This window comes from Scleropages formosus, chromosome 13 (assembly GCF_900964775.1).
Source record: "Scleropages formosus chromosome 13, fSclFor1.1, whole genome shotgun sequence".
Taxonomy (NCBI): Eukaryota; Metazoa; Chordata; class Actinopteri; order Osteoglossiformes; family Osteoglossidae; genus Scleropages; species Scleropages formosus.
In genome coordinates, this window is record NC_041818.1 from 19,406,990 (window position 1) to 19,430,685 (window position 23,696).

Consider the following 23,696-nt stretch of genomic DNA (forward strand, 5'->3'; position numbering starts at 1 on the left):
CGTGACCACCTACAAATACATACGAACACAATCCCAGGTCAAAAGCAGCAGCGACCTTGAAGATGATCCGGGCCGCTGTTCCCTTGACTAAACACCTGGAGTCAGTTTAACGTGTACTTGCAGTCGCCACGTGGGGACACACGTGTCCACAGTGTCCTCATCGATATGTGGATTTGATAAGTTCAATTGTGGGGGGGCACGGTGGCGCAGCGGGTTTGGCCTGTGCCTGCTTTTTGCTGGATCTGGGGTTCGAGTGCTGCTTGGGGTGCCTTGCGATGGACTGGCGTCCCGTCCTGGGTGCGTCCCCTCCCCCTCCAGCCGGGTTAGGCTCTGGTTCGCCGCGACCTCGCTCGGGGCATATACGGCTGGGCTCTCTTCGGTACCGACTATAGGCTCACACACACACACACACACACACACACACACACACACAAACACCTTGCACAACGGCTGTTTCTTGTAAAATTAATCTCTAATAAACTTTATTTGTACACAAATTGTGTAAGAGGAAATTGCCACCTTGTAACAACAGGAATCCTCTCTGAAAGGCCACCACCTTCAGTCTATATTGGTTTCGTCACACACGCGCGCAGCACACACCAAAATTAAACGAATGATCACTGTACAATACGATATTACATTGTGCCCTACAGAATACAACTGCAGTTTATGTTTCAAAGTATTTGTTTAAACAATCCTCCGAACACTTCATTCATCGTACGTATTTGTATGCTCTCCGCAATCAGAATCAGAGCTGTACAAATCCAAAATAAACATCACGGGGGGGGAAAAAAAAAAAAAAAAAAAAAAAAGGAAAAACAAGACCAAAATAACTAAACCAGTATAACTACACATTTTTCCCTTGTTTGTCGTTTAAAAAAGTGGCTTTTTTTTCTGTTAAGGCTTATATGCTGATTCAAATTCATTAGACCAGGTAGTATGAAGGACTGCTGAAAAAAGTGCAAAATGTTGTACTGCCTTTTTGCAAAACAGAACAAAATGTGAGTTCATTTCCATCCAAGCAACTAAGTCAGTTCTTACATCCATAAAAGGGAAAAAACAAAACAAAACAAAAAAAAAAACAGACAGTGGGGGGGGGGTTACAATGCCAGTGACCAGCTGCTGGGAACCGTGGGAACCTGTGCTTAACAAGCACCCCAAGTGCCCACCTTAACAAGTGCCCACCTTAACGAGCGCCCGCCTGAATGAGTGCCCAGGTGTGCTGCTCTGGTGGGCGTGGTCAAGCTCCCATGGCTCCACCCCTTACCAGTTGGTGGCACTTTGAGCAGCTGGTCCCCAGTTCCGGAATGTATTTTGCTGGAAGGTCAGCACCCTTGGCTACCGGTACTAATTACTCTTGTAGGTGTGTTTACGGACCTGCCAGCTCGAGGACCCCCCGGGAGGGCGGCTGTGTTCCTGAGAGCTCTCCCGGGGGGGGGTTGCGCCAAAAGCAACCTGCTCTGCTAGTTCTCCTCTATAAGGGTTAAGTCCAGCTCTGTACAGTCTCTCTCAAAGATGCTCTGCTGCCCTCCTGCACAGTCAAGCTTCCTCTGTCCCTCCTCCTCCTCCTCCTCTCCTTCCTCTTCACTCTCGCTGAGGGGGCCGATGCTCGTCCTGCCCAGCCCTTCCGCCGGTGAAAAGGAGCCCCTGAAGTCACCCGCGAAGGGCTCGGGACCTCCGCACATGGACCCGCCACAGGCTGGCATGGTCTGATCCAAACAGCTCAGAGGATCTCCGCTTCGAGTCTGGCAGGGGGAGAAGAGGAATAACCTGAGTGACATGAAACACGGTGACAGTTACTGCCTTGATCTTCTCATCTGAAAGAGCAGCAGGTGGCGTAGTGCTGAGAGCCTTACAATCAAAGGACCCGGGCTGAAATCTCAGCACTGGCTCTAACACCCCTGTGCATGGAGCTTACCTTGATTACAGTACAAATTACCTAGCTGTAGAAATGCTTGGTGCACAACCCTGCCACGGCAGGTCACTTTGGAGAGGTCTTCTCAATGAATAACTAATAATTAATGAAGTATGAAACAATGTTTAATCGGGAAGACAAAGTTCAGCACTGCAGACACAAAAAATAGGTTACTGAATGATTGCATAAGTCCAGTGGAGACTGTTTTGTGTGTATTAATAAAATACAATAAACACATGTGCACAAAACCATGGGAACTTTGATAAGCTTATCTGTCAGCGTTAAAATTTCCTTATTTTTTTTTTTTCGCCGTTTCTGTTTTTTGATCTAAAAAGGGTCTCGGGCTTCAGCTGCTACAAGCAGCGTCGGGGAGCGATGAGGGCCGCGTCCACCGAGTTGCGCCGAGCCCGGGTCGGCCGGTCCTCCCTCCGCGCTCACGACCGACGGGTGAGAGGTCACTGCGGCCATCCCGCCACAAATCGCCACGTCCGCACGCGCGGGTTCATGGGAAGTGTGTTCCGAGCACATCTGCAGCGCACATGCAAATGAGTAACCGACTAAGGCCCGTGGACACACATAAATTTGCCTTTCATTGAGGAAAAAATATTGGGCTGCCGCCCTGAAAGGTACCACGCCGGACACGCTGCATTTCTGTGCGGGACTAAACAAACACAATCTGCGCCTCTGAGGTCAAAGGGTCACCGGAGGTAAGCGGCCATGTGTTCCTTCGGTCTCGGCACACTGCTGGGCGAATGGAAGCCAAAGAAAAATCTAGAGCTCGGCTAAAAAGACCAACCTGACAGTCCAGCCTCCTGCTGCGTGAAAAAGCAGCCGAGCAGGCAAACACGGGAACAAAGGGGCCAACTAGTTCACGGAACTCCAGGAATGGCGCGAGTCGCCCACGGTGAGGTGAAGGAGCCGCGCATCCTTTCACCACGCGCAGCTGTATGCAAAGCGTATGCAAATGCGGGCCTGGGACTACCGCTCGCCTGGGCCATTAGCCAGCGCCATTAGCCAGCGCCTGCCTGGTGCGTGCGTGTACGTACCTGTTGCTTTCTTACTTAACCCCTTCAGCAGCCTCGTTCACGCTGGACCATCTCCACCCTACACTTTTCTCCCCCACTTTTACAGCGATCGTTTTAAAAGCCCAACAAGAGCGCAACCCTTACGTTCAACCGTGACCGTCCTTTTGGAGCGTACCTCTACCGAGGTGCTCGTGTAAGCTTCTGGAAAGATCCGACGTGCCGATCGTGCTCCAACGAATGTCTCTTTCCCTAAAGATCTTCACCTTTCGTTTACTCCGGGTAGTACGCTGCTTTGCAGTAAAGTACCCGCAAAGTGAATTAATGCAAATTTTAACTTTGAATGTGTCTTCCCCCACACTACTGGAAACAGCTGCTTAACACATATAAACAGAATTTTATTCACATTCATACTCCCAGCCTGCTTGGAGTCAACATCTACAAACTGCGAATGCAACAGCCCTGGAAAAACATGTTTATCCAATACTGTCCGCTCCTCTATCAACTTCTCCCTTTCTAATACTCACAGTATTTCCACTGCAAAAGCAAAGGAAAAAAAAAAGGATTTATTAGTCACACGTGTTGCTTCAGAGAAGAGGGAGAGATCTTTGCACATTTCTGTAGCTCCCCAGAAAATGGAGTGTGAGGAGTGCAGCATAACAAAGGCCCCGGAGTGCGCGCTCCGGCTTCCGTGGCCCCGGCCGAGCGACCGGCCCTCCCTCCGCAAGGCTCGGCCGGATCCGCGACGCGGGGTCATTAGCAATTCGCACCTCCGAGCTCTTTGAAGAGGCTGCGTGATCCCGGCCCGGTCCGAGTGTGGGACGCGGGGTGCGGGATGGGGGGAATCGGTACTTTTCCATATGAAGTAACAATGCGGTGGTGGCTGGGGTAGCAAACGGGGGGCCTTCGGCGCTCAGCAGTTCAATACCAAGGCGGGGGGGGGAATAAATAAATACATAAGATAATGGGGCTCTCAAATAGTATTTGCTTGCATGGCACAAGCAGACCAAGTTGCGGACAGCTTCTTGGGCCGGGTGGGGGCCGAACAACTGCATGCGCAAACGCAGTCTGCGTAAAGCCGAGCGCGCAGCCCCTCGGTCGGGGTCCACAGCTCGGTGCCGCTCCAAGTTCCCATCAATAAAAGAGCCAAAAAAGGAGGAAAAGAGGCGCTGGGGTGGCGGCGCGGCATCGGTCTTCTGCTCGCTGTGGTCAGCAAGCCGTGCGGGGGCTTGGCGCTGGGAACACACACCGCGAGCGCAGGTTCCAGGATGGGCACAGCGCGCGGAAACAGAGACCGCGCTTCAGATATTCTGGGACGCATCGGGACCTCGGGGGAATATATACAACTTCAAACAAGGAAGCAAAAAAAAAAAGGAACGTGGAAAAAGCACCATGAGTGTCTTAAGACCAAAAATAAGCTGTTCGGAGAGCTTCAAGCTGACCGTGAAAGTGAAGCGGAGAGGGGGCTTTATGGCACAAAGAAAAATAGCCACATTGTGAGCCGGATATTAATAGGAATTACAATCCTTAAACCCCACTCGGCTAATTGCCTTATATGGCAGTAGAGCGTGGGGCTTTTCTAGAAAACAAGCCCTTTCAAAGTGGGGGTGGCAGAGGGATCAGTGTGCAAACCCAGCTGAAACGGACACGCAGGACTGACCCTGAAACACGGACCGAGACCGAGAGGGGAAAAAACCCCCACAAATAAACGGTCCGAAATATTTTATCTGGCGAGACACAAAGATGGCCAGTTGAACCCTGGACACACACACACACACACACTTCAGAACACATGACGGAGCTCACACAGGCCCAGGGCACCGGGGTTGTCCTGGAGAACCACACGCAGCTCCAAGCCCATCGCGCCGCACCGCTCGGTTCAGCTTCTTCCCACACCTCATTTCAGCAGCGCATCTTCGCACGCGCGCCGAGCACCCTTTCGCCGGTTCCCTTTTTATTCATGCCTTCGCAGTTTTGTGACGAGTTCGAAATGCAGATACAGGCGAGGGGGAAGGAAACGCGCGCCCGGCAGCACCGGCGCAGAGAGACGACGTCCTCATCAGTAGCCCCCAGGAGGGCACTCTGAGTGGAATCAAAGCAGGTTGGACGTTGAGTCCAGCACAGACCTGTCCTCACACACACACACACACACACACACACACACACACACACACACACACACACACACACACACCTATTTTTAGTGCGGTCTTCTCCAAGCGATGTGTGAAATAATTATGGTCGAGAAGCGGTGTGAACAGAGTCCCCACACTCAACAGGAGTCATTTTAAAAATAAAAGAAAAAAACTGAAAAAAGGAAGCGATGGACAGAAACAGAGAAGTGATGGTGGGAAGTGGTGAGAGAGGTGAGCGGCAGTCCCGCAGCAAGACCAACCCCACGACAGCCTTTCCAGCGTCCCGACCGAGGGGGTCCTGCACAGCTAGAAGGGGACAGAAAAGAATAGAAGCCAAGGGAAGCAGGAAGGCAGGGCTGGACCTCCTCGTAGCGTAAGGGTGCTGGAGAGGGAACCCGAACCCCACAGCCCTTCCATTAAGAACTCCGGCGTAAACAGTCCCGTCTACAGAAGGGCTGGGGAGTCGAGGTCCGCAGTCTGCCCACTGCGAGGGGAGGGATAGCGACCCGCTGCACACACACACACACACACACACACACACACACACACACACCACAGCACACTCTCCCTAATCTCGCCCCACTAGCCCTACCCCTCCGCGGCCATTCCATCAAGCATGCGGACCGACATCTCCGCTGAACTCGTGGAGCGGGTGGGCCGATGCCCTGCAAGGATGGGGGGAATGTTCTAGAGCTCTGTAAAAAGTCCATTGTTGGCTGCAGTTTCAGGTAGATGGGTTACAGACCCCAACCCCCAACACCCCTCGATACCCCCGCTTCCTGCCTTAACCGAAACCTTAAAATCAGCTTCGGTTTCCTTTCAAGGCGACGCCGATGCCGACCACAGAGGCGCAGAGCGATTAACTGGTCCCGCGATGATCGCGGAAGCCGAGCGAAGTTCTACCTAGTCCGTGACGCGCGTTCGGTGCCTTTCCCACAGAACGGCGCAGCTCGTTCCCTCACCGACAGAAATAGCATATCTAGAATGAGTAATAACAGGAAACGGGGTGGGGGTGCTCTTTTTACATGTGCACCGCAACACCCATGAAGTGCTCTTCGCAAAAACCCTATTACATCACAAGCGTGGAGCCAGCATCACAACCATAAAGGAGCTCTTTCACAATAGCTCCATGTCGGTATTATTTAATAAGCGGGGCGGATATTTCACGTGATTAATTTAGGCGGTGATAAATAATGGTTTGAGCACAAGGAATGATCTCGAAGTGAACGGGATGCCCGGTCGCTGGAGACGCTGGAACTCGGCGCCGCGATCACAAGAGCGGCGACCGCCCGTGGCCATGTGACCCACAGGTCTGTTGAGCTCAGATGCCTGTACCAGCTTCTCGCCTGGGAAGCGTGTGTGTGCCTCTGATGGATAGTGCTTTATACAATGGTCTAGTGTGTGTGTGTGTGTGTGTGTGGTGCAGTGGCACAGAGCAAAATCGGAGCGCACGGGAAGAGGAAGCTGAACAGCTGGCGTACTGGTGCTCCGTGGGAGCTGCGTCGTCAATAACGGCCGTCTGACAGCAGCCGGGCCATAAAGCAGGGCTGTAAAGCTGTCCTCCTGACCCAGGAGAGGACCGGCACAAGCACACTGTGCGCGAACACACATGCGTACTTCAACTCGTGTGTTCCTCCATTTTGTGGAGGTTTCCACCCCCCCCGCTTTCCCCTTGCTCACCTGGGTCATCTTGCTGAAATCCAGGCCAGGCCTAGCGCACGGGGTGGTGTCGGGGTCGTGGCGCCGCTTGAGGCCCGGCTTGCGCAGGTCGCACGGTTGAGAGTGGCAGCGCGGGAGCTGGGGGGGTACGGCGCGCCGCGACGATGACGGCGTGCTGCAGGCCGACGAGGGCGATGGGTAGGGTGGGGCGGGAGGTGCCGGCGGGGGCGGCGGCGGCGGCAACAGGAAGTGTGTGGCTGCCTCCTGGATGTGCACCGGGGACAGGGAGAAGCGGCGCTGCGGGACCAAGGGTGGACACAGCGGCGACGGGGAGGAGGCGCAGGAGGCCGAGGGAAGGGAGCAGCAGCAGCCGCCGCCGCGCGCCGACTCGCCGGGTTCCCACGGGAAGCTCCAGGGCAGAGGCGAGTCGGGGGACAACGCCAGGCTAAAGAAGGTGGGGCTGGAGGACGAGCGCAGCGAGGAGGCGAGGGAGGAGCTGGGGGCACGCAAAGGGCAGGACCCCCCTGCGCCCCCGCCGCTGTGGCAGCGCCTCTTCACCGGCGTCCACACCTTGGAGGCGCTCGGCCGCCATGCGGAACGGCAGCGAGACAGGTCCTCCGGCACCGACAGCGAGCGGCAGTGGCGTTTGGGGGGCGGCGGGGGCGGAGGGGGCGCGCCCGGGAAAGACAGGTCCGTCGCGGACGTGCTCGGGACCAGGAGACGGCGCAGGGCGTCGCCCTCGGGGATCGGATTTCGGGGAGCGGAGCCAGAGGGGGAGCTCGACGCTTCCTGCAGCTTGGGCTTAGCTGGGGGGCACAGCTGCCAGTTGCTTTCTGGGGAGACAAAGTGAGACAAAGGAGAGCTCAGAGAAAGTGATGTCATGTTGAAACACCACTTGGCTCGTGGCAGAGCCCACGACCGAGGACTCGGGCAGAACGAAAGCGCATTCCTTCGCCCTCGTCTCCTCGGCCCCTGGGCCGCTGCCTTTAGACCCAAAGGTTACAGGTTCGAATCCCACAGCTGCGTAAATAGGTAAATGACTGTGAACAGCTTAACAATACAAGTCACGTTGGAGAAAAGCGTCAGCTTAATCACGAACTTGTAAATGGCGGCATAAGAGTCACACGAAGGAGGGAAAAGTGGCACTTCTCTGCACGAGCGCATGCTGCCGAGTCAAAGCAAACCAAACGTCGCCGAAGAACAGCTCCTCTGGTTACACGCCTTTTCCGAACAAACGCTGTCCCATCAGAGCTCCAGCGCAGTCCTGTAATCACGACCCACAACAACGGGATACTTGCAATGGCACCGGGTTACGAGCTGCACGGTGGCACGGCGAGTGGTACTGGTGCTCCACGGGCTCTTGGCCGTGGGTTCAAATCTCAGCAAGTATGGAGTTTGCATGTTTACGTCAGTTTCCTCCGGGTGCTCTGGTTTCCTCCCACAGTCCAAAGACATGCATTTCGAGTCAACGGGTGACTTTACGGAGACGGCTGGCACTACGGTGGTCAGAGCCGCTGCCTTTGGCCCTGAAAGTCACAGGTTCGATTCCCACAACCAAGCAAGGTACTTACCCTAAATTGCTCCAGTAAAATTACCCAGCTGTAAAAATGGGTAAATAACTGTAAGCAGCCCAACGCCGAAAGTCGCTTTGGAGAAAAGCATCAGCTGAATGAATCACTGTACATTGCTCATAGTTGCGAGTGTGTTACGCTGCTCTGCTGTTTAAAGGGGTAAATATCTGTAACCAGTGTGGCGTATCCATCGTAGTAAGTCACCTTGTCAGCTAAACACTAGTTGAAAACAACATGATGCAGGTATTCCGACTGACGTGGCCGGCGCGAGATCACATCAGTGGAAATCAAGAAGAGCAGGCGATGCAACGCAGAGGACGATCGCACAAAACACACGCGCCCGAGCAGGCCACTTATTATTGAAAAACAGCAGGCGTAAACACGAGCATTAAACAGGATACGCATTCATCAAACCCTGCTGACGTGCAGACGCCGAGAAAGAGCCAGGCACCACGGGAGGAAGCGCGCAGTGGCGCCCGCCACCCCGGGACAAAGCCAGACCTGGGCGCGAGAGGGGACGGAGGCTTTACGGGAGACCGGGTTCGAGGAGGAACGGAGAAGCGCGTCCGAACCCTCGAGCGGGAGCGGCGGGGGCTCCTCTCGCGGCCTCGGAACCCCGACTGCGGAAACGGGGCTCGGCGACGTCCGCACGCCCCGCTCGAGCCTCCTCGGAGCGCCCGACTCGCCCGAGATGCGTCGGAAGCCCGAGAGCGCCGCGCACCACCGGAAGGAGAAAGACGGCGCGGGCACGAGCAGGACAATGCGAGAGCACAAAGAGCCGCGAACGTGCACTTTCGTAACATTACGTCAGCGCTTCTGCAGACACGTCTACGGAGACGGCGCCGGGCGAGGGGATGCGTGAAGCGAGGTGCGAAATAGAAACATGCAAATATTACAGGATGAGCAAAACGATCGGTTTTCTCCACGGACGGCGACACCCCGGACAGACACAGTTCGACCTTCGACAAAGGCTAATACTAATCATCGACGGGTCTTTAAATGCAGCATCGCGGAGACGTTTAGAGAAAATTTAAAAAAATAAAAAATGATGTTCGTTAAAAGTATTGAATCTCCTTGTTTTCACGTAAAGGGAGCACAGTGACACTGAACTTCCCCCCCCAATACTGTGGAGTGGACAGATGTGTACACTGCAGTTCAATTACTCTATTTACAGTAAAAACAGGGACATTACAAGCACGCCGTTGGTTGTCGGGCAACATGGACTTGACATTTTCATTTAATAAAAAATAATAAAAAAAAAAAACCTCAACGGGTTCATTTTGACGCGAGCTCCGCGCGACAGCCTCGTTCTTCCCCCAAGAACAGCTGCTCCAGTCGCTCCTCTGAGTCCAGTTATGTGAGGGTCAGAACAGGGGCAGTAAAGTCACTTGAAAAAATTGAAACAAAAAGACAAAAAAGTACGGTCGGCTAAGAACACACAATGAATCCGCTCTAAGTCTTCTTAAGAATCCTAAAAGAGCCTACTAACCCATGCCTTCTTATTTCCAGACTCAACTTCGCCCGAGATCTCTCCAGCTCGTGTAAGGTGTAAATGTTCACGCACCGTAACTTCATGATCATCCCCAGATAAGCCTTTACACAGATGCTACTCCAGCATTGCCTGCGTATGTTTGTCTACCTTATTAAAGAAAAAAAATTGTAGGAAGGTGATCAAGATTAGTCTATCCTGCGTTTTATGCACCTTCTCGAGCGATGAACATCGGTGCGTCAAGCGGAAAGTAACAAACTAGGTTTACTTAAGAATCACATGTCTGCAACTATGTCTCTTTCTCCTAATGTGATGCACAAATCGTATTTTCGCCGAGATGTACGTCGCTTTGGGGAAAAGCGCCCGCGAAATGAATAAATGTAAACGTGAGCATAGAAACACACAACGTTCATCAGCAAAACTGCTTCATTCTGCATACAGTTATTGGTAATAACCCTAAACTGTAACACCATTACAAAAAAACAAAAAGTGGTTTTGTTCTATCTTTGCAGCGGTTCCAACTCCGCACTTCACAGCGCCACCCTAGTTTTACCGTACGCTCCTCCTTCTCCCCTTTCTCACCTCCACCCGTTTCCGAGCGGCTTTCGGGTTCGGACAACGTCCCCCATATCCCGACGCCCACGACCCTCTACCGCGGACCGGCGCTTAAGCCCGTTTCGCGCCGACGGCCGCCGTACCCCGAGGGAGCGGGGGCAGCGGGAAGAGGGCGTGGGCCGTGGCGCAGGCCCCAATCCGCAGCGCAAGGTCTTCCGCGAAGAGCTCACGAATGCTGCGGCGGCGCTGAGCTCACGGGCGGCCTCTGCAGCCACGCTTCCCGTCACGACGACTGCCGGAGTTTCTCTTAATCGCACCTGGAAACCACTGTACATCGTACTGCTTGCGTCTTGAACGTCAGACAAGGCGGCAAAATCTCACGCGCGCAAGTCGGAATGCCAGTCGAAAGTTTGAGTACACCCGAGAATCCCAGGCGATGCTCGTACGGGACAAACCGGACAGAAGAGCGGAAGCAAAGCGGCGCACGAGTATTTTCCGTCTCAGGGAATTACTGGCGGACAAGGGCTAGGAAAACGTGGCGGCTCAACTCCTGATCAGACTTGTTAACCAAATGTTGAATTTGAATATATTGTAAATATACAAAGGGGGGGTGCGGTGGTGCAGCGGGTTTGGCCGGGTCCTGCTCTCCGGTGGGCCTGGGGTTCGAGTCCCGCTTGGGGTGCCTGGCGACGGACTGGCGTCCCGTCCTGGGTGCGTCCCCTCCCCCTCCGGCCTTGCGCCCCGTGTTGCCGGGTTAGGCTCCGGTTCGCCACGACCCCGCTTGGGATGAGCGGTTTCAGACCGTGTGTAAGTATACAAACTTTCCAGCAACATGTACACTTTTCTGAGTTGGTTTTTGACTACACACCCATTCACCTCGCAGACAAATAAGGGCAAAAACAACCTGACAATATCTTAAACATTCCTTCACGATTTGAAACGTGCCTTGCATTCATTGGACCCTAACGCACCTTCCAGCGTCATGCCGATTTCACGGAATTAATTTATGGTCGCCACTAACGTTCCTCTGACGTGAACACGTTTAAAGAAAGGCGGTTGAAAATCCCTGGGGCACAACACAGCACACCAGACATAACTATGCAATTAAAGTGCTATCAATCTTCTGCACATATTTCCACTGAGAGTGTTAACACTTAAAATGGATCTGGGGAAATATAAACATTTAGTTCTTGTTCGTGAAAAGGCTTTTAGATTATACTGGCTATTTCATATCTTAAACTTAAAGCACTGAATGTAAACAGTGACACTAAGATTTAATTAGGGTATCTGTACGTATAACCTTCCACACATCTTATTAACTAAAAAATTAACAAATTGCACGGATTAAAAACCCCGAAATGGCAAAGCTGGACTGAAGAACTCATTAAATCCAAAACATGCAAATTCTAACTGTAAAGGAAGTAAGTCTACTATAAGATGTATTTTGATCATAAGCAAATCATTTTTATTTCAGTCTCTAGTCTTCAACCACGGGGGCGCAGCGGGTTTGGCCAGGTCCTGCTCTCTGGCAGGTCTGGGGTTCGAGTCCTGCCTGGGGTACCTTGTGACGGACCGGCGTCCCGTCCCGGGTGCGTCCCCTCCCCCTCCAGCCCTGTGTTGCTGGGTTAGGCTCCGGTTCGCCACGATCGGGACTAGCGGTTTCAGACTGTGTGTGTGTGTGTGTGTGTGTGTGAGCGCGAGCGAGTGTGTTCAACCATCACTTCGGGAAGCGGAAGTTTCCCTCTTGGAGAAAACACAAGAATAAACTGATACTTGCAATGTAATTGAATACTGAGGAATTACGCAAAAGCGCGTCGGTGGGAGTCCGCGTCTCGTGCCCTACAAGCCGAACACGTGACGGCGCCCGTGTGCCAGGATGAGTCTTATCTAAACAAATTCAGACACGGGCACAAGCTAAATATCTAAAACGGCACCATTTTCAATTTACTGTCATAAAGCGGCACGAAAAATGCACCCGACAGGGGTAATAACTATATTAGCCATTAACTATATTAAATATATAGCAGGCTCCAATAACTGTGATGACACTGAGCTTAAAAATCTTAATTTCAGCAAAAAAAAAAAAAAAAAACACTGAAGTTATCTGGTCTGTTTGGGACAGATGAAGCCTCTTCCAGGGATACAAAAGCAACACCCTTCTTAGAATGTAAACTGGCCAAGTCTTCATGCAAGGGCTTCCTAGTAGAGTACTAGAGTGAGTCATAAGTAGTGCCGAGTTACCAAGTTACCGCTCACTACCCTTCCTGCCCCACAGACAGTGGTGTACTTCTTGGAGAAAACGTCGTAATCCGACCTCGACGGACTGAGGGATGGCTCGAGTGGTTAGCGAAGCGCAGGCAAAGAGCAGCCCCACCCCTTTCCCGGTACTTGTCCTCAAGTGGAACCCTTGGGTAGAAGCAGATATGGAAGGGCTCCCCCCAAATTCTCAAGGAACACAGCTGAGCCTGTTCACAACGAGCCTGCGGGACACCATTAGAAATATTACACGTCCCCAACCACGTAGAGTCCCGACGTGTCACGCAGGACACGGAGCCGCTGCACCACTAATGAAAACAGACCTGGAAAAGTCCGTTACGGGACAGAAGGGAGGTCACAGGTACAGCGCCTTCGAGAACGAGACGACACGGAGTTTGCAAGGACTGAGAGAATTAGACCACCTGAAGAATATATTCGTCCATCCCTTCTACGCAATTATCGACATTACATAAACCAACGAATTACAAGATTCCCAAGTCCAAATAACATAAATAATCTTTGGGGAGGGAGGGGGGGGGAAGAAAGGAGAGGATAGTATAGTGTTATTGTTCTGTGGATCGAACAACTTCATAGTTCCTCCCAAAAACACACAAGATGTCTCCTTGTTGGAAAGGAAAGAAGACGCAAAGGAAGAGATTAACTGATGTCAGGAGGCGCGAGCGAAAATGGAAAGGAAAGGAAACGGCTCCACTTACCTGGCATTAATCCATATGTGGTCCAGAGTCTGGAGTTGGGAGATTCAGGCACAGGCTGAAAGAGACATTTGCTTCATCAGTCCATGTGTTATAACCAAAACTGACAGTAACCCTAACACAGACACACACACACACACACACACACACACACACACACACACACACACACACGTGGAGACCCCTCCCCCCAACTGCAGGGTGGTCACTGATTAGGGACACAGCAGCTCCTTACCAGGTTAAGGGTGAAAGCCCGGTGGAACGTGGGCTCATCTAAACTCTGCTTCTGTAGCTGCTCGGTGATGAGCGTCACCATGGCGAGTTGATGGAGGAGGATCGGGGGGTGGGGCGAGTCCGTCCGTCCGTCCGTCCAGCAGACCGCGAGCGCCACGCTGGCTCCGGCTCTTCCAGCGGCCAGGCAACCCTGCCCGACCTCACTGAGACACCTCCATCATCCACATCGCCTCACCTGGAAGAGAAGGCAAAGTGGAGCAACGTGTTCAACATACACAGAATCAAACGGACCCACACACACACACTGTCTGAAACCGCTTGTCCCATACGGGGTCGCGGGGAACCGGAGCCTACCCGGCAACACAGGGCGTAAGGCCGAAGGGGGAGGGGACACACCCAGGACGGGACGCCAGTCCATCACAAGGCACCCCAAGCGGGGCTTGAACCCCAGACCCACCGGAGAGCGGGACCCGACCAGACCCGCTGCGCCACTGCACTCCCCCGTTCTCAAACAGACCATTCAAAAAAAAAAAAAATTTAAAAAAAAAAAAAAAACCCCAACAACATCACAGCATTACATAAGAAAACAAAATTCAATGATAAACGACACATGGGTTCAACCTGCAAAACATAGTATACCGCTCTTAACTTCTAGCCATGAAACATGTATGTGAAGCATACTTCTCTTGCTGGGTAATTTTACTGGATCAGTTTGTTAAAAATTAATTAAAAAAATTTAAGGAATAATATCCATCTCACATAAAAAGGGCAGAATTCTTGCACAAGACTACAGCAGCAGCGTTCATTATAGAATCTGAACACACATCATAGTGTTTTCAGATTGAAAAACCCTTAAGCGAAGGTATGAATAGTACTGTTCCAAACAACTCCACCTACACCAGCATCGAAAAAAAGGAAAAAAAAGTTACTCAACCACAATCATACCGAACAGGAAATAATACACCATTCACAGCACACGGGGAAGCCAAGCAGAAGTACATTCGCCACTAACGAATGGCATCAATGCTCGAATTTACAGCCTCGGGGGCAGTGCCGCTGGCGGCTTTCAAATTTCGTGAATAATGTCAGCATCTGTTAGATGCTGACGAAAGAGCAAGTGTTCAAGATCCCATCCCGAAAAAAAAAAAAAAAAAAAAAAGCCACATGCAAAAGCCACCAACCCCCACCTGCCACCCTAGAAGCCCAGCAGTGTGCAGCCAGAGTTAAACAGGGCCACATGTTGGGGCCTATACCCCCGGCGCTCCCCCAGCCGGCCTCACCCGCTCCACCCGCTCACCTGAACGCGCAGGCAGGAGTTGCGGGGACGCGAAACCTCCCGGCAAAGTTCGGGTTCACATTCGAGCTTCGGCTACAGCGAACAACAACCGCCCCCCGGCGCAGCGTGCCCTACGAGTAGAACGAGGCAAAACGAAGCAAGAAAAAAAGAAAAAAAAAAAAAAACTCATCGCTGCAGACGCCTGCACCGCGGTTCAGTTTATATTGCAAACTAGCAGATGGATCTCAAAAGCGAGGACGGGAACTCCTTAACGGCGCGCCGCGGCCGAGCACAAAGCCGGGCGCATGAGCACCGTCGCCGAACCGCCGTTCATTGTTGGCGCGTACGCTCTCCCTACGTGATTCCACAACCCTACGCGACTGGTTATTCAGGCTGGGAACGGTCGACGTGGGATATTCAGTTAAGCTTCTTTGAACGTGACAATGCGGCGAGCGGTGGGAGTTTAGTCACTCCAGGTCACATTGTTGTAGTGGAGCACATGTGGATCAGCCCGCTCTGGGGTGAAGGGAGAGAGTGTGTGTGTCTGGAAAGGGGGGGGGGGGGATGGGGGCTGAATGCATGTCATGCTGGTTCTGCAGCTGAGACAAAAGAGGGGGGAAAAGAAAGAACAGAGCAAGGCAAGGAAAGCGAAAGAGCATGGAGTGACACAAATATGGGAACGTCTCTGAGCCGAGGAGCAGGAGGCCGTTAAATACGTTCAGACCAGGAGCGCAGCCTCGTGAGAACGCAGGAGCAAAAGCGATGACTTGCTGGAAGAGTTTTATTACGATGAGCATTTACCCAACGCCTTTATCCGAGGCGACTTCCGACGACAGGCACATGTTTTAAGTAGCCTGCTGTGGCGCATCCATCCGTACAACAGCAAGGCAGCAAACGCGGTGCAGCCAATTTAGTCAGCAGTTCACCGGGAACATTTCTTCAGAGCACCTGGAGGAAACTCGAATGAAGACGAAGAGAACATGCAAACTCCACGCGGGCTGAGCCGCATTTGAAACCACATCCATGAAATATTATAAGATGTGTAATACCACAGATTGGGGGGGGGGGGGGAGTATCTTTGTGACACCGGATCCGGACCGGAGAGCTCCAGATTGGTTTGGCGAGTTCTCCAAGCTTTCGTACGCTTGAAGAAGGAAGCAAGGGCAGCCCTTAACTTTTTCTGCACAGCACTGACTCTCCCTGCCGAATAGCGACAGGTGCCCCTCAACCAGCGTGCAAACTCAGTGGGCCTTCTGCAACACCCAAGTATGCAAACCACCCAAGGCTGCACCCTGAGCTGGCAAAATGCCAGCAACTTCTTACAAACGGCACACACATGTGAAAATAATAATAAAAAAAAAGTAGTCTTCGTCGAGAGCGCAGTGCCAGTATGGCTGAGAATGCCACCAGCCCAGGCAGCGTAGGACCAAAAAAAAAAGAAATAAATAAAAATAAAAAGGAGAGCCACAACCACATTTCAGAAGAGCGCACAACAGCTGTACAAGGCACCCAGAAACTAAACAGGAAGATCTTGACGCTGCGTCAACCTTTGTTCTGCTCTTGCCGGGTACGGAAAGCGAACGAGGCAGCCGTCAGCAATAAACCCGAGAGCCGCGGCCGCTGAGAAACCGCACGCTCGACAAACGGCCACTTTGTTCTGGTCAAGGCGTCTCGGGGCCGAACGAGAAGCTTTGACTCAATCCAGAAGCGCGGCGCGGCGAGGCGTCCCCGATCCGAGCCGAGCGAAAGGCGCTGACCTTTCAGCCGCTGCACGCGCTTAATGCGCTCCAGATTCCTGCAGCGTGGGATAAGAGCTTTCTGGGTGCAACCTTTCGAGAAAAGGGAGAAAAAAAAAAAAAAAGAAAGAAAAAAAAAATCAAAATAGCAAGTGTAGTCATTAACTACTGCAGTCAACCATAATACCCAACACTCTTGTACCTCACCAGTCCTACAAACCCCAACCTATATCCCAACCCTAAAAACCCCGCGAGCCGGCATCCAAACACCAAGAACCCCCTCCCCACAAAGTCCAAAACTCTTAACTCTACTACGACAAGAATCCCAAAAGAAGCCCATCCCTGTCAAGGGTACCGACCCAAACCCCACCACCGCAGCCCAACTGAAGGCATCTCTGGAGAACCGTTGATTGCGAGGCGTGATGAAGTTGGGCAGAAATTACTTTGACAATACGTGGACAGAAGTGTGCGGGACAACATCGGGGGGGGGGGGTGCACAGTTCGGCCCACGCGCACGGCGGAGGGGCGCTGAGCCCTCGCGGAATCGGGCTCGTGCGAAATGGGTCGGTTACTCGTGCCGGTTACCTTGGCAACGAAGCTGGGGGGATGGGATGGGATGGGATGGGATGGGGTGGCTGGGGGACGAGAAAGAGAGGGGGGCCCTGAATACAGAGTAGCTGGATCTCCTGGCAGAACCGCACTGTCAACAAAAACACGCATCCGCTCTTTCGTGGGGAAACGGGATCGGGGGGCAACTGGAGAGAAGCGACGACACGCTGGGGGGGACGAAGATCATGATGATGATGATGATGGTGAACAGCACGAGCGGGCACCATCATCACACAGCTATTCGTCGCAAACTAAGAGTTAACTTGGTGCTAAACTGAAGCGGCTATTTTTTATCCCGCAGCCGCACGTATTCAATATTTACCAACAAGGAAGGAGCGGAGCTGCGCAGACGGTCTGCGATGAAGCAGCGAGCGAGCAGCGAACAGCAGGCAGCAGCAGCAGCAGCGACTGACCTCGACCGGCAATAACAGGGAGGGAGGCGAGGAGGAGGAGGAGGAGGAGGCGCGATGGGGTCGAGCGACAACCGGCCATGGCATAGTATGGAGATAAACGAGTAATCGGGGAAAGTCCCGGTGTCACACACAGCGACAGTGGTGGCTGAAAAAATTAAAACACTACAGGAGTAATTTTTTATATATCGCACTGGGTCGGTGCACTGAGTGATGATTTTCTTTTAGCAGCAAATAAAGACCTTTAAAAAAAAAAAAACACTCAGGCGCATACATACAGTCAAGCGACACAAACACGAATGAGTGCACGCTAACGTGTCCGGCGACAAATAATGTCTTAGCCCGTCAGCCAGCTAGCTAGCTAGCTGAGGTAATGTGGTGGTCGGTCGGTCGGTCGCGCGCGCGCATGTGTCTGTTACCTGTCCGGAGTATCTCCTTAGCAACCGGGAGCCGCACGGCGCAGCCGCTGGCCTCGCGCTCACAATAAATACAGCATGGAGTAAACCATCCGTAGGGGTGTGCGCGGTCCTAAGGCGCTCTTGTTTCTATTGTAATCGATTACATGGCGCAATATATGTAGTGTACCCCGTTCAAGACTACTTTTATAATATTAAAATTTTGTGTTACACGTCAATTTTGCTTGACCGTTTTCTGACGTGAAGGGAAATTTTCTATTTACCCGTGGATTAGTATTTCATTCCTAGTAAGAAATCGGAAATAAAATGGAATAGAAAAAGTTATTTTACGTTGGTACATTGCATTGTCAGCATAAAACATTGAAATGTGCTTTTTTTTAATAATGAAAACTAAAGTTTTATTTCAACACTACGTATTTAAATTGATTTCCTAACCAATGTCCTGACCGGTCATTAGAACCGCTGCTTGGAACTATGGGTAATGTAGGCTGATTTATTCCACCTAATGTGGCATAGTGTATACTTCTAGAGACGCTGAGAACAAGCAAAAATTACCAGTAAAACAAGCTTTTTTTAAAAAAAAATTCCTTCTATGAGTTATGGATTTATTTACAACCACTACAGTCTTGAGCCCAAACATAAACACACACTTAACCTTCCTAAGTACTCTTGATCACTGCTTATACAGTACAAATCAGACCCTTTTTCAACCAGTAAGTCTTCTTCCTTACATGGGACTGAACACTTACAAGGCAAAAATTAGTGGAGTTCCTCCTTGCCTCTCTAGACTTCAGCAATAATGCAGGCCATCTCTTCCTGTACCAGACTGTCCCATCAGTGAGCGTTTCCACCGAATACCCAGACATGCTTGGGCTCTGCAAGCCGAATCAGCTCAACTGCCTGTTAACTTCTCTCAGCACCAAAACACTTACTACACTCAAATTAAAGTGAAGAGTCATTTGTGGGAAATTAAACTTCCCCTTCACTATTCAATAATCACCCGCCCCCCCCAAAAAAAAAAAAAATCTGCAGAGATCTCCCAAGATCTCTTAACAGAGGAAACAAATAAGGTTCATTAAAAAAACACTTGCAAACTAAAGTCATACCTTGCTCCTTGTTGCTATGGAACATTTATTTTACATTTCATATTAGTAAAGTAGAAAATATACAAAAAAATTTCCTCCATTCACCCATCAGAGGCTTAGTAATATAGACCTGTGGAATGAAATGTGCTTAGTTGGACTGGACTATGGTGAGATGCAGCTCAATTAAAATAGGCTTGTGCAAAAATGAAGTGAGCATTTCTGTGGTTCAGAACATCACCTGTGTCAAGGCAGAACCTTTCAAAGCAGTGTGACAGCCAAAATTTGAGCCAATGAAAGACCCAAAAAACTTGCAGTGCATATTGAAGGCCAAAGACTTGTGTGCACATATATGTGCATGTAAACTGCAAAGCAGAACATCTTCATAGTTAGTGTCTTTACACCATGTCCTAATACTTAGGAACCACTGCATCTTGACTTGCAGTCTCCACTACAGGCTCCATGGTAGCGGGCCATTGTGTCCAGGCCGTTCTGCCCGATAACCCTGGTTTTGATCCGTCTCAAGCAGGAAACGCAACCATTCAACCACATTCTCGTCGTCCGTAAGCTCTGTGCGGAAAGAGTATGTAGAGCTGGGCTGAGAGAGTGGCATCGGCAATGCTTTGGCGTTATCCTGCAAGGGGACACAGTGGAAAATTAAGTCCACTTTTCTGTAACATGCCTTCTTGGTTTCATTACAGCATCAAAGTGATTAGGCCTATAGAAGAGTAATACATCGCTGGTTGTTAATGAGTTTTGCCCCTACCACCCACAGAGAGAGAGAGAGAGAGAGAGAGAGAGAGAACCCCACTTTACAAAACTAGCTACACACCTGATCTGAAATACAAGAACTGTCCAGAGGAACCTGGGGAGTTGAAGTGAATGGAGCTGAAGAGCTCCTACCATCTAACACCAGTCCTCCTCCTTGTGGCATTCCATGCAGCTCTGTACTCATCTTCTCCAGTAGCCCTTGTCTGGGGGATGAGGTCAGGAAGCTCAGAATATTTCACAGCAATTTCATGCTTACAAATATTTTAATAGTACGCACATTTGGTCCACCACATCTCGTCTCTCCATGTCTCTCCGGGGTTCTACAGAGGGATGGGTGCTGCGGGAAGGTGGATCCCAGGCATGCAGAGCCCTCCTCCAAAGCCGAACCTGCATGTCCCAGGAGCGTCGGCTGTACTTTCGGTACATGTTGGGGGTACGGGGGTGAAGTCCAGGAATACGCAAATGTCTGTCAAGAGCAAAAAGGCAGTCCAAGTGAAGAAAGCTATATTCATGTGGCTACTGTAACCAATGCCAACTGAAAAATTGATTTATGTTGGAACATTGAGATTGTCAGAAGTGACACCATGTCTATTGCTTGGAAGTTGGTCTACATTAGATCGATGGATGCATACACTGTACATTAGACTACTCATACTTGGGGACCTGCTGCAAGTAGTTCTGGTAGCCACAAGTGTTCTTCCCATACTGGATCTGCTTCTGCCTGCGCTTCAGGACAGACTCGTTGGTCTCACACCAGGAGGGCTCCAAAGGCCGAGCGCACCGCATCTCAGACCGGGGTCTGAGGGTGAAGGTGGAGTCAAGCTGTGCCATTTTATTACCAGGAAATAATGGCAAAGCCTGCCAGTTGAACTCTGGCATTGTTCCTGTCCCTCCACAATCTTACAAAAATATCAAACCGGAGGTTTGCTCTGTCTAGAAATTAAAGCACAGCATTCTCCACTCGCAGCTCAAATCTTTCATATGTTATACAGACTTGCCACGACTTTGTGTGCAATAGGACTGACAGATTTAGTTCCAAGATCAGATCATGAGACTAAAACCTTCGTAACCCATCCACGTCCTCTGTCCCCACAGCCACACTGGAGGTAGACACCCTCAGGATACAACGTTCCAGAATTGATGATCTAGTTCAAGAAGAGTAGACACTCAAGTCAGAAGTCCATATAAGCAGCTCTTTTCAATAGGTGCTGGAAAAGTTCAAGGACTCATGGTCTACAAACACATGTAAAGTCTAATATGTAGACGAGGTTAATCACAAAGTGTGAACTAGAATTTCAAATTCAACAATTACAAACACGGAGCAGCGGAATTGTGCAGTTTGAGAACGAACATGTGAAGTACCTGCAAGGCTTCTCTGCGAAAGCACCATGTTCATCCTCAATGGTCAGATCATGAAGGGATAAACTTGATCCTGAGTTACTTTTTTCAGGATGGGGAAGAGGCCAGTTCAGAGATTAACTTCCTTAGAACACAAGTTACTTCCAAGATGGCAGTAAATGGCTCACTCCTCACCTAACCAAGCTTTCATACATGGAGCTGCAACCTGGAAGAAGCCATGGCTCTGGGACACAGAGGTGGGGCGAGCTCTGGTTGGTCAGAGCATCCAGTGGCAACTCGGCAAGACTGGGCCATAGGGGAACAGACCAACTGCTGAAAGACCATTGAAACAGAGAGGCCAATTGAGAAGCTCAATACTGAGCTTGGGGGGGAAGAAAAAAAAAACATTGCATTGCTACATGGCAAGTGCAGTACAAATTACAGAGCATTCACAACATGTTCCACGTAAGGAGAGCAACATACTACATCACAAGTTTCAAATGGTATGGCTGACACCTGAATCAAGATGTTCCATCACACATTCATCAAAGCTAACTGCTCAGGGAACACGCCAGAACTGAATCACTAATCATTTTGCACCATTCAGATCGATGGGAGCATATTGGTTAAAGGTCATTAACACGTGCTGCTGGTTCTTGGAGCCCCAGTAGGGACGGATCCTCCACTGCCCCACTCCCGCAAAAGGAAGGCCGGGTGAGGGAGCGCTGACCTAGGCTGCTGCGTCGGGCAGCACGGCGAGCTCTCTAACTGCGTACTCATGCTCTGTCGAGCCGCTGTCACGCAGGAAACACGCGCTGCCCCGCGTGGAGCTTTAAATGGGCGCCAGGTGCGCGCACCACCACGGTCCCGCGCGAGGTCAAAGGACACGCGCGGCATCCGGTCAGATGCGGCAACTGAAGCCGGATGAGATTCAATTAGTTTGATACTCGGAGTAATTATATCAATAAGTTACTCTTAGAATTTTCAGTTAAAATGAAGATAGTTGTGTTAACATGCAGGATCAACTCATTCGTTTCAATACACTTACTGTCATTGTACGAGTGTGAAGAAATTCAATTATTTCTGCAGCTCCCGACTGATCAACACACTGCAATACAAGTTCTTGTCGAATATTATGAAATGGAAGTTATACATTTTTTTCACTTTGGACAAATCCATGTACACCTAGGGGAAAAAACGTCATGTATACATTTACTCATTTTCCAAGCAACTTACTTACAGCACAGGTGTGAGTAATTTTAGGGTAAGACAGTGCCTTGTACTACACTAGGTGAGGTGATTCGAACCTGCGCTGTTAGTTTGAATAAAAGCACTTTTTCGAACCTCTAACCTACCGCCTGCTTGTGAAAGTGGGGAAATCGAAAGAGCTATGGCTCATACTTAAATATGAAACTTACGAACAACAACGCGTTGCTCTTTTTCTCTCATCTGCTGCTGCTGGTGCCATCTGCTGATATTCATTTGATATTTAACAGTTAGCAAACATCCTGACTTTTATTAAAAAGAAAAACGTACTGTTGTGTTTGGTACGTGTAGCACAGATACAGTTAGCGCTGGACTCGTCGTTGCAAATAACGTCGATCTGTGTGTGAAATATGGCTTTTTTGTCGTTTTGCTTCGCTTGGCAGCAGTTCATTGCCCATCAACTCATCTGCAAGAGTTTTAGAAATATCTAAAACAGTTTCAATAGTTAAAAAGTAATCCATCGTCCACTAATTAACTTTCTTTCATTAGTGACATGATTGTTTTTTTTTTATTTCAATATTCCACCCGCTCGTCATTTTGCTGCTCGTCACCCGTGGGGAGCGCGGCCATTACCACTGCACCAAAGCTGCTTCTCTCTAGCGATGCTGACGCGAGCATCTTGTTATGAGGCACCATATTTTATATTTAAAAGTTGTTGACTTTACACTACAAGTGAATTCACAGTTGCTCTTTAAAAACATTGTTTCCGCCCGGTTTCGAACCGGGGACCTTTCGCGTGTGAGGCGAACGTGATAACCACTACACTACGGAAACAAAGGCGATAGAGAGTTGATACCTACGTGTCACATCTATTATCACACGTTTTTATTGATTGGTTTTCTAAGAAATCGACTATATTGAAAATGTAAGCTTTGTGTATGAATCTTAACACCTGTATTTCCCTTTTGACTTAACAGTAATTGTAAATATATTCGAATCATTGGAAAAGATGAAGAAAAACTTTGGGGGAAAAAATGCATTTCCTCCGATTTCGACAAGAGGACTTCGGAGAAGAGACGAACGCCATAACATAACTACGGAAACTGATAGGGTACAAAACTCCTGCTTAAGTGTCCCATCCATTAGACTATATAGACTATAATGACTCTGACTGTATACATTTTTCTTCCCCTGGCAAGTCTCTTCATCTTTTTTCACTAACGGTTTATCCTGGTCAGAGTAGAGGAGGCCGGGGGCCTATCCTGGACTCACTAGGCTAGGCGGAACACGAAGGGCGGAGGTG

General features: G+C 50.4%; 2 protein-coding genes and 1 non-coding gene across 9 annotated transcripts; all 3 read right to left on the reverse strand.

Moving 5' to 3' along the window:
• Positions 1–1,363: 1,363 nt before the first annotated feature.
• Positions 1,364–18,060, reverse strand: LOC108936767 (protein FAM53C-like). Of its 6 annotated transcripts, none has more exons than XM_029257668.1 (5): positions 18,000–18,060; positions 13,551–13,784; positions 13,319–13,373; positions 6,753–7,564; positions 1,364–1,745 (listed from the first exon to the last, which is right to left on the reverse strand). In XM_029257668.1, the coding sequence occupies exons 2-5, from the start codon at positions 13,629–13,631 to the stop codon at positions 1,464–1,466; spliced, it is 1,230 nt and encodes a 409-aa protein (XP_029113501.1). In that variant the 5' UTR covers positions 13,632–13,784; positions 18,000–18,060; the 3' UTR covers positions 1,364–1,463. The 6 variants fall into 6 exon arrangements, with proteins under 6 accessions (XP_029113501.1, XP_029113505.1, XP_029113504.1 ...); XM_029257672.1 differs by lacking the exon at positions 18,000–18,060 and adding an exon at positions 17,493–17,506; XM_029257671.1 differs by lacking the exon at positions 18,000–18,060 and adding an exon at positions 16,921–16,957.
• A 1,060-nt stretch (positions 18,061–19,120) lies between these two features.
• LOC108936807 (oocyte-specific histone RNA stem-loop-binding protein 2-like) lies at positions 19,121–22,024 on the reverse strand. Of its 2 annotated transcripts, none has more exons than XM_018756386.1 (8): positions 21,918–22,024; positions 21,383–21,517; positions 21,212–21,289; positions 20,911–20,994; positions 20,505–20,648; positions 20,127–20,315; positions 19,911–20,052; positions 19,121–19,712 (listed from the first exon to the last, which is right to left on the reverse strand). In XM_018756386.1, the coding sequence occupies exons 1-8, from the start codon at positions 21,965–21,967 to the stop codon at positions 19,530–19,532; spliced, it is 1,005 nt and encodes a 334-aa protein (XP_018611902.1). In that variant the 5' UTR covers positions 21,968–22,024; the 3' UTR covers positions 19,121–19,529. The 2 variants fall into 2 exon arrangements, with proteins under 2 accessions (XP_018611902.1, XP_018611900.1); XM_018756384.1 differs by having other exon boundaries at positions 21,383–21,520.
• A 1,130-nt stretch (positions 22,025–23,154) lies between these two features.
• On the reverse strand, positions 23,155–23,227 carry trnav-cac (transfer RNA valine (anticodon CAC)). Its single transcript has one exon. It is a non-coding gene; the product is annotated as a tRNA-Val (tRNA).
• Positions 23,228–23,696: the final 469 nt, after the last annotated feature.

Excerpts from the sequence above, each read along its gene's own strand:
- LOC108936767 (XM_029257668.1), bottom strand. The coding sequence starts at position 13,631 with ATGGTGACGCTCATCACCGAGCAGCTACAGAAGCAGAGTTTAGATGAG. Across the intron at positions 13,374-13,550 it reads GGGCTTTCACCCTTAACCTG|CCTGTGCCTGAATCTCCCAA; the intron begins GTAAGGAGCTGC and ends TGTCTCTTTCAG. Across the intron at positions 1,746-6,752 it reads ATTTCAGCAAGATGACCCAG|ACTCGAAGCGGAGATCCTCT; the intron begins GTGAGCAAGGGG and ends TCCCCCTGCCAG.
- LOC108936807 (XM_018756384.1), bottom strand. The coding sequence starts at position 21,967 with ATGAGTACGCAGTTAGAGAGCTCGCCGTGCTGCCCGACGCAGCAGCCT. Across the intron at positions 21,521-21,917 it reads TGCCCGACGCAGCAGCCTAG|CAGTTGGTCTGTTCCCCTAT; the intron begins GTCAGCGCTCCC and ends ATGGTCTTTCAG. Across the intron at positions 20,053-20,126 it reads CGAGATGTGGTGGACCAAAT|ACAAGGGCTACTGGAGAAGA; the intron begins GTGCGTACTATT and ends CTCATCCCCCAG.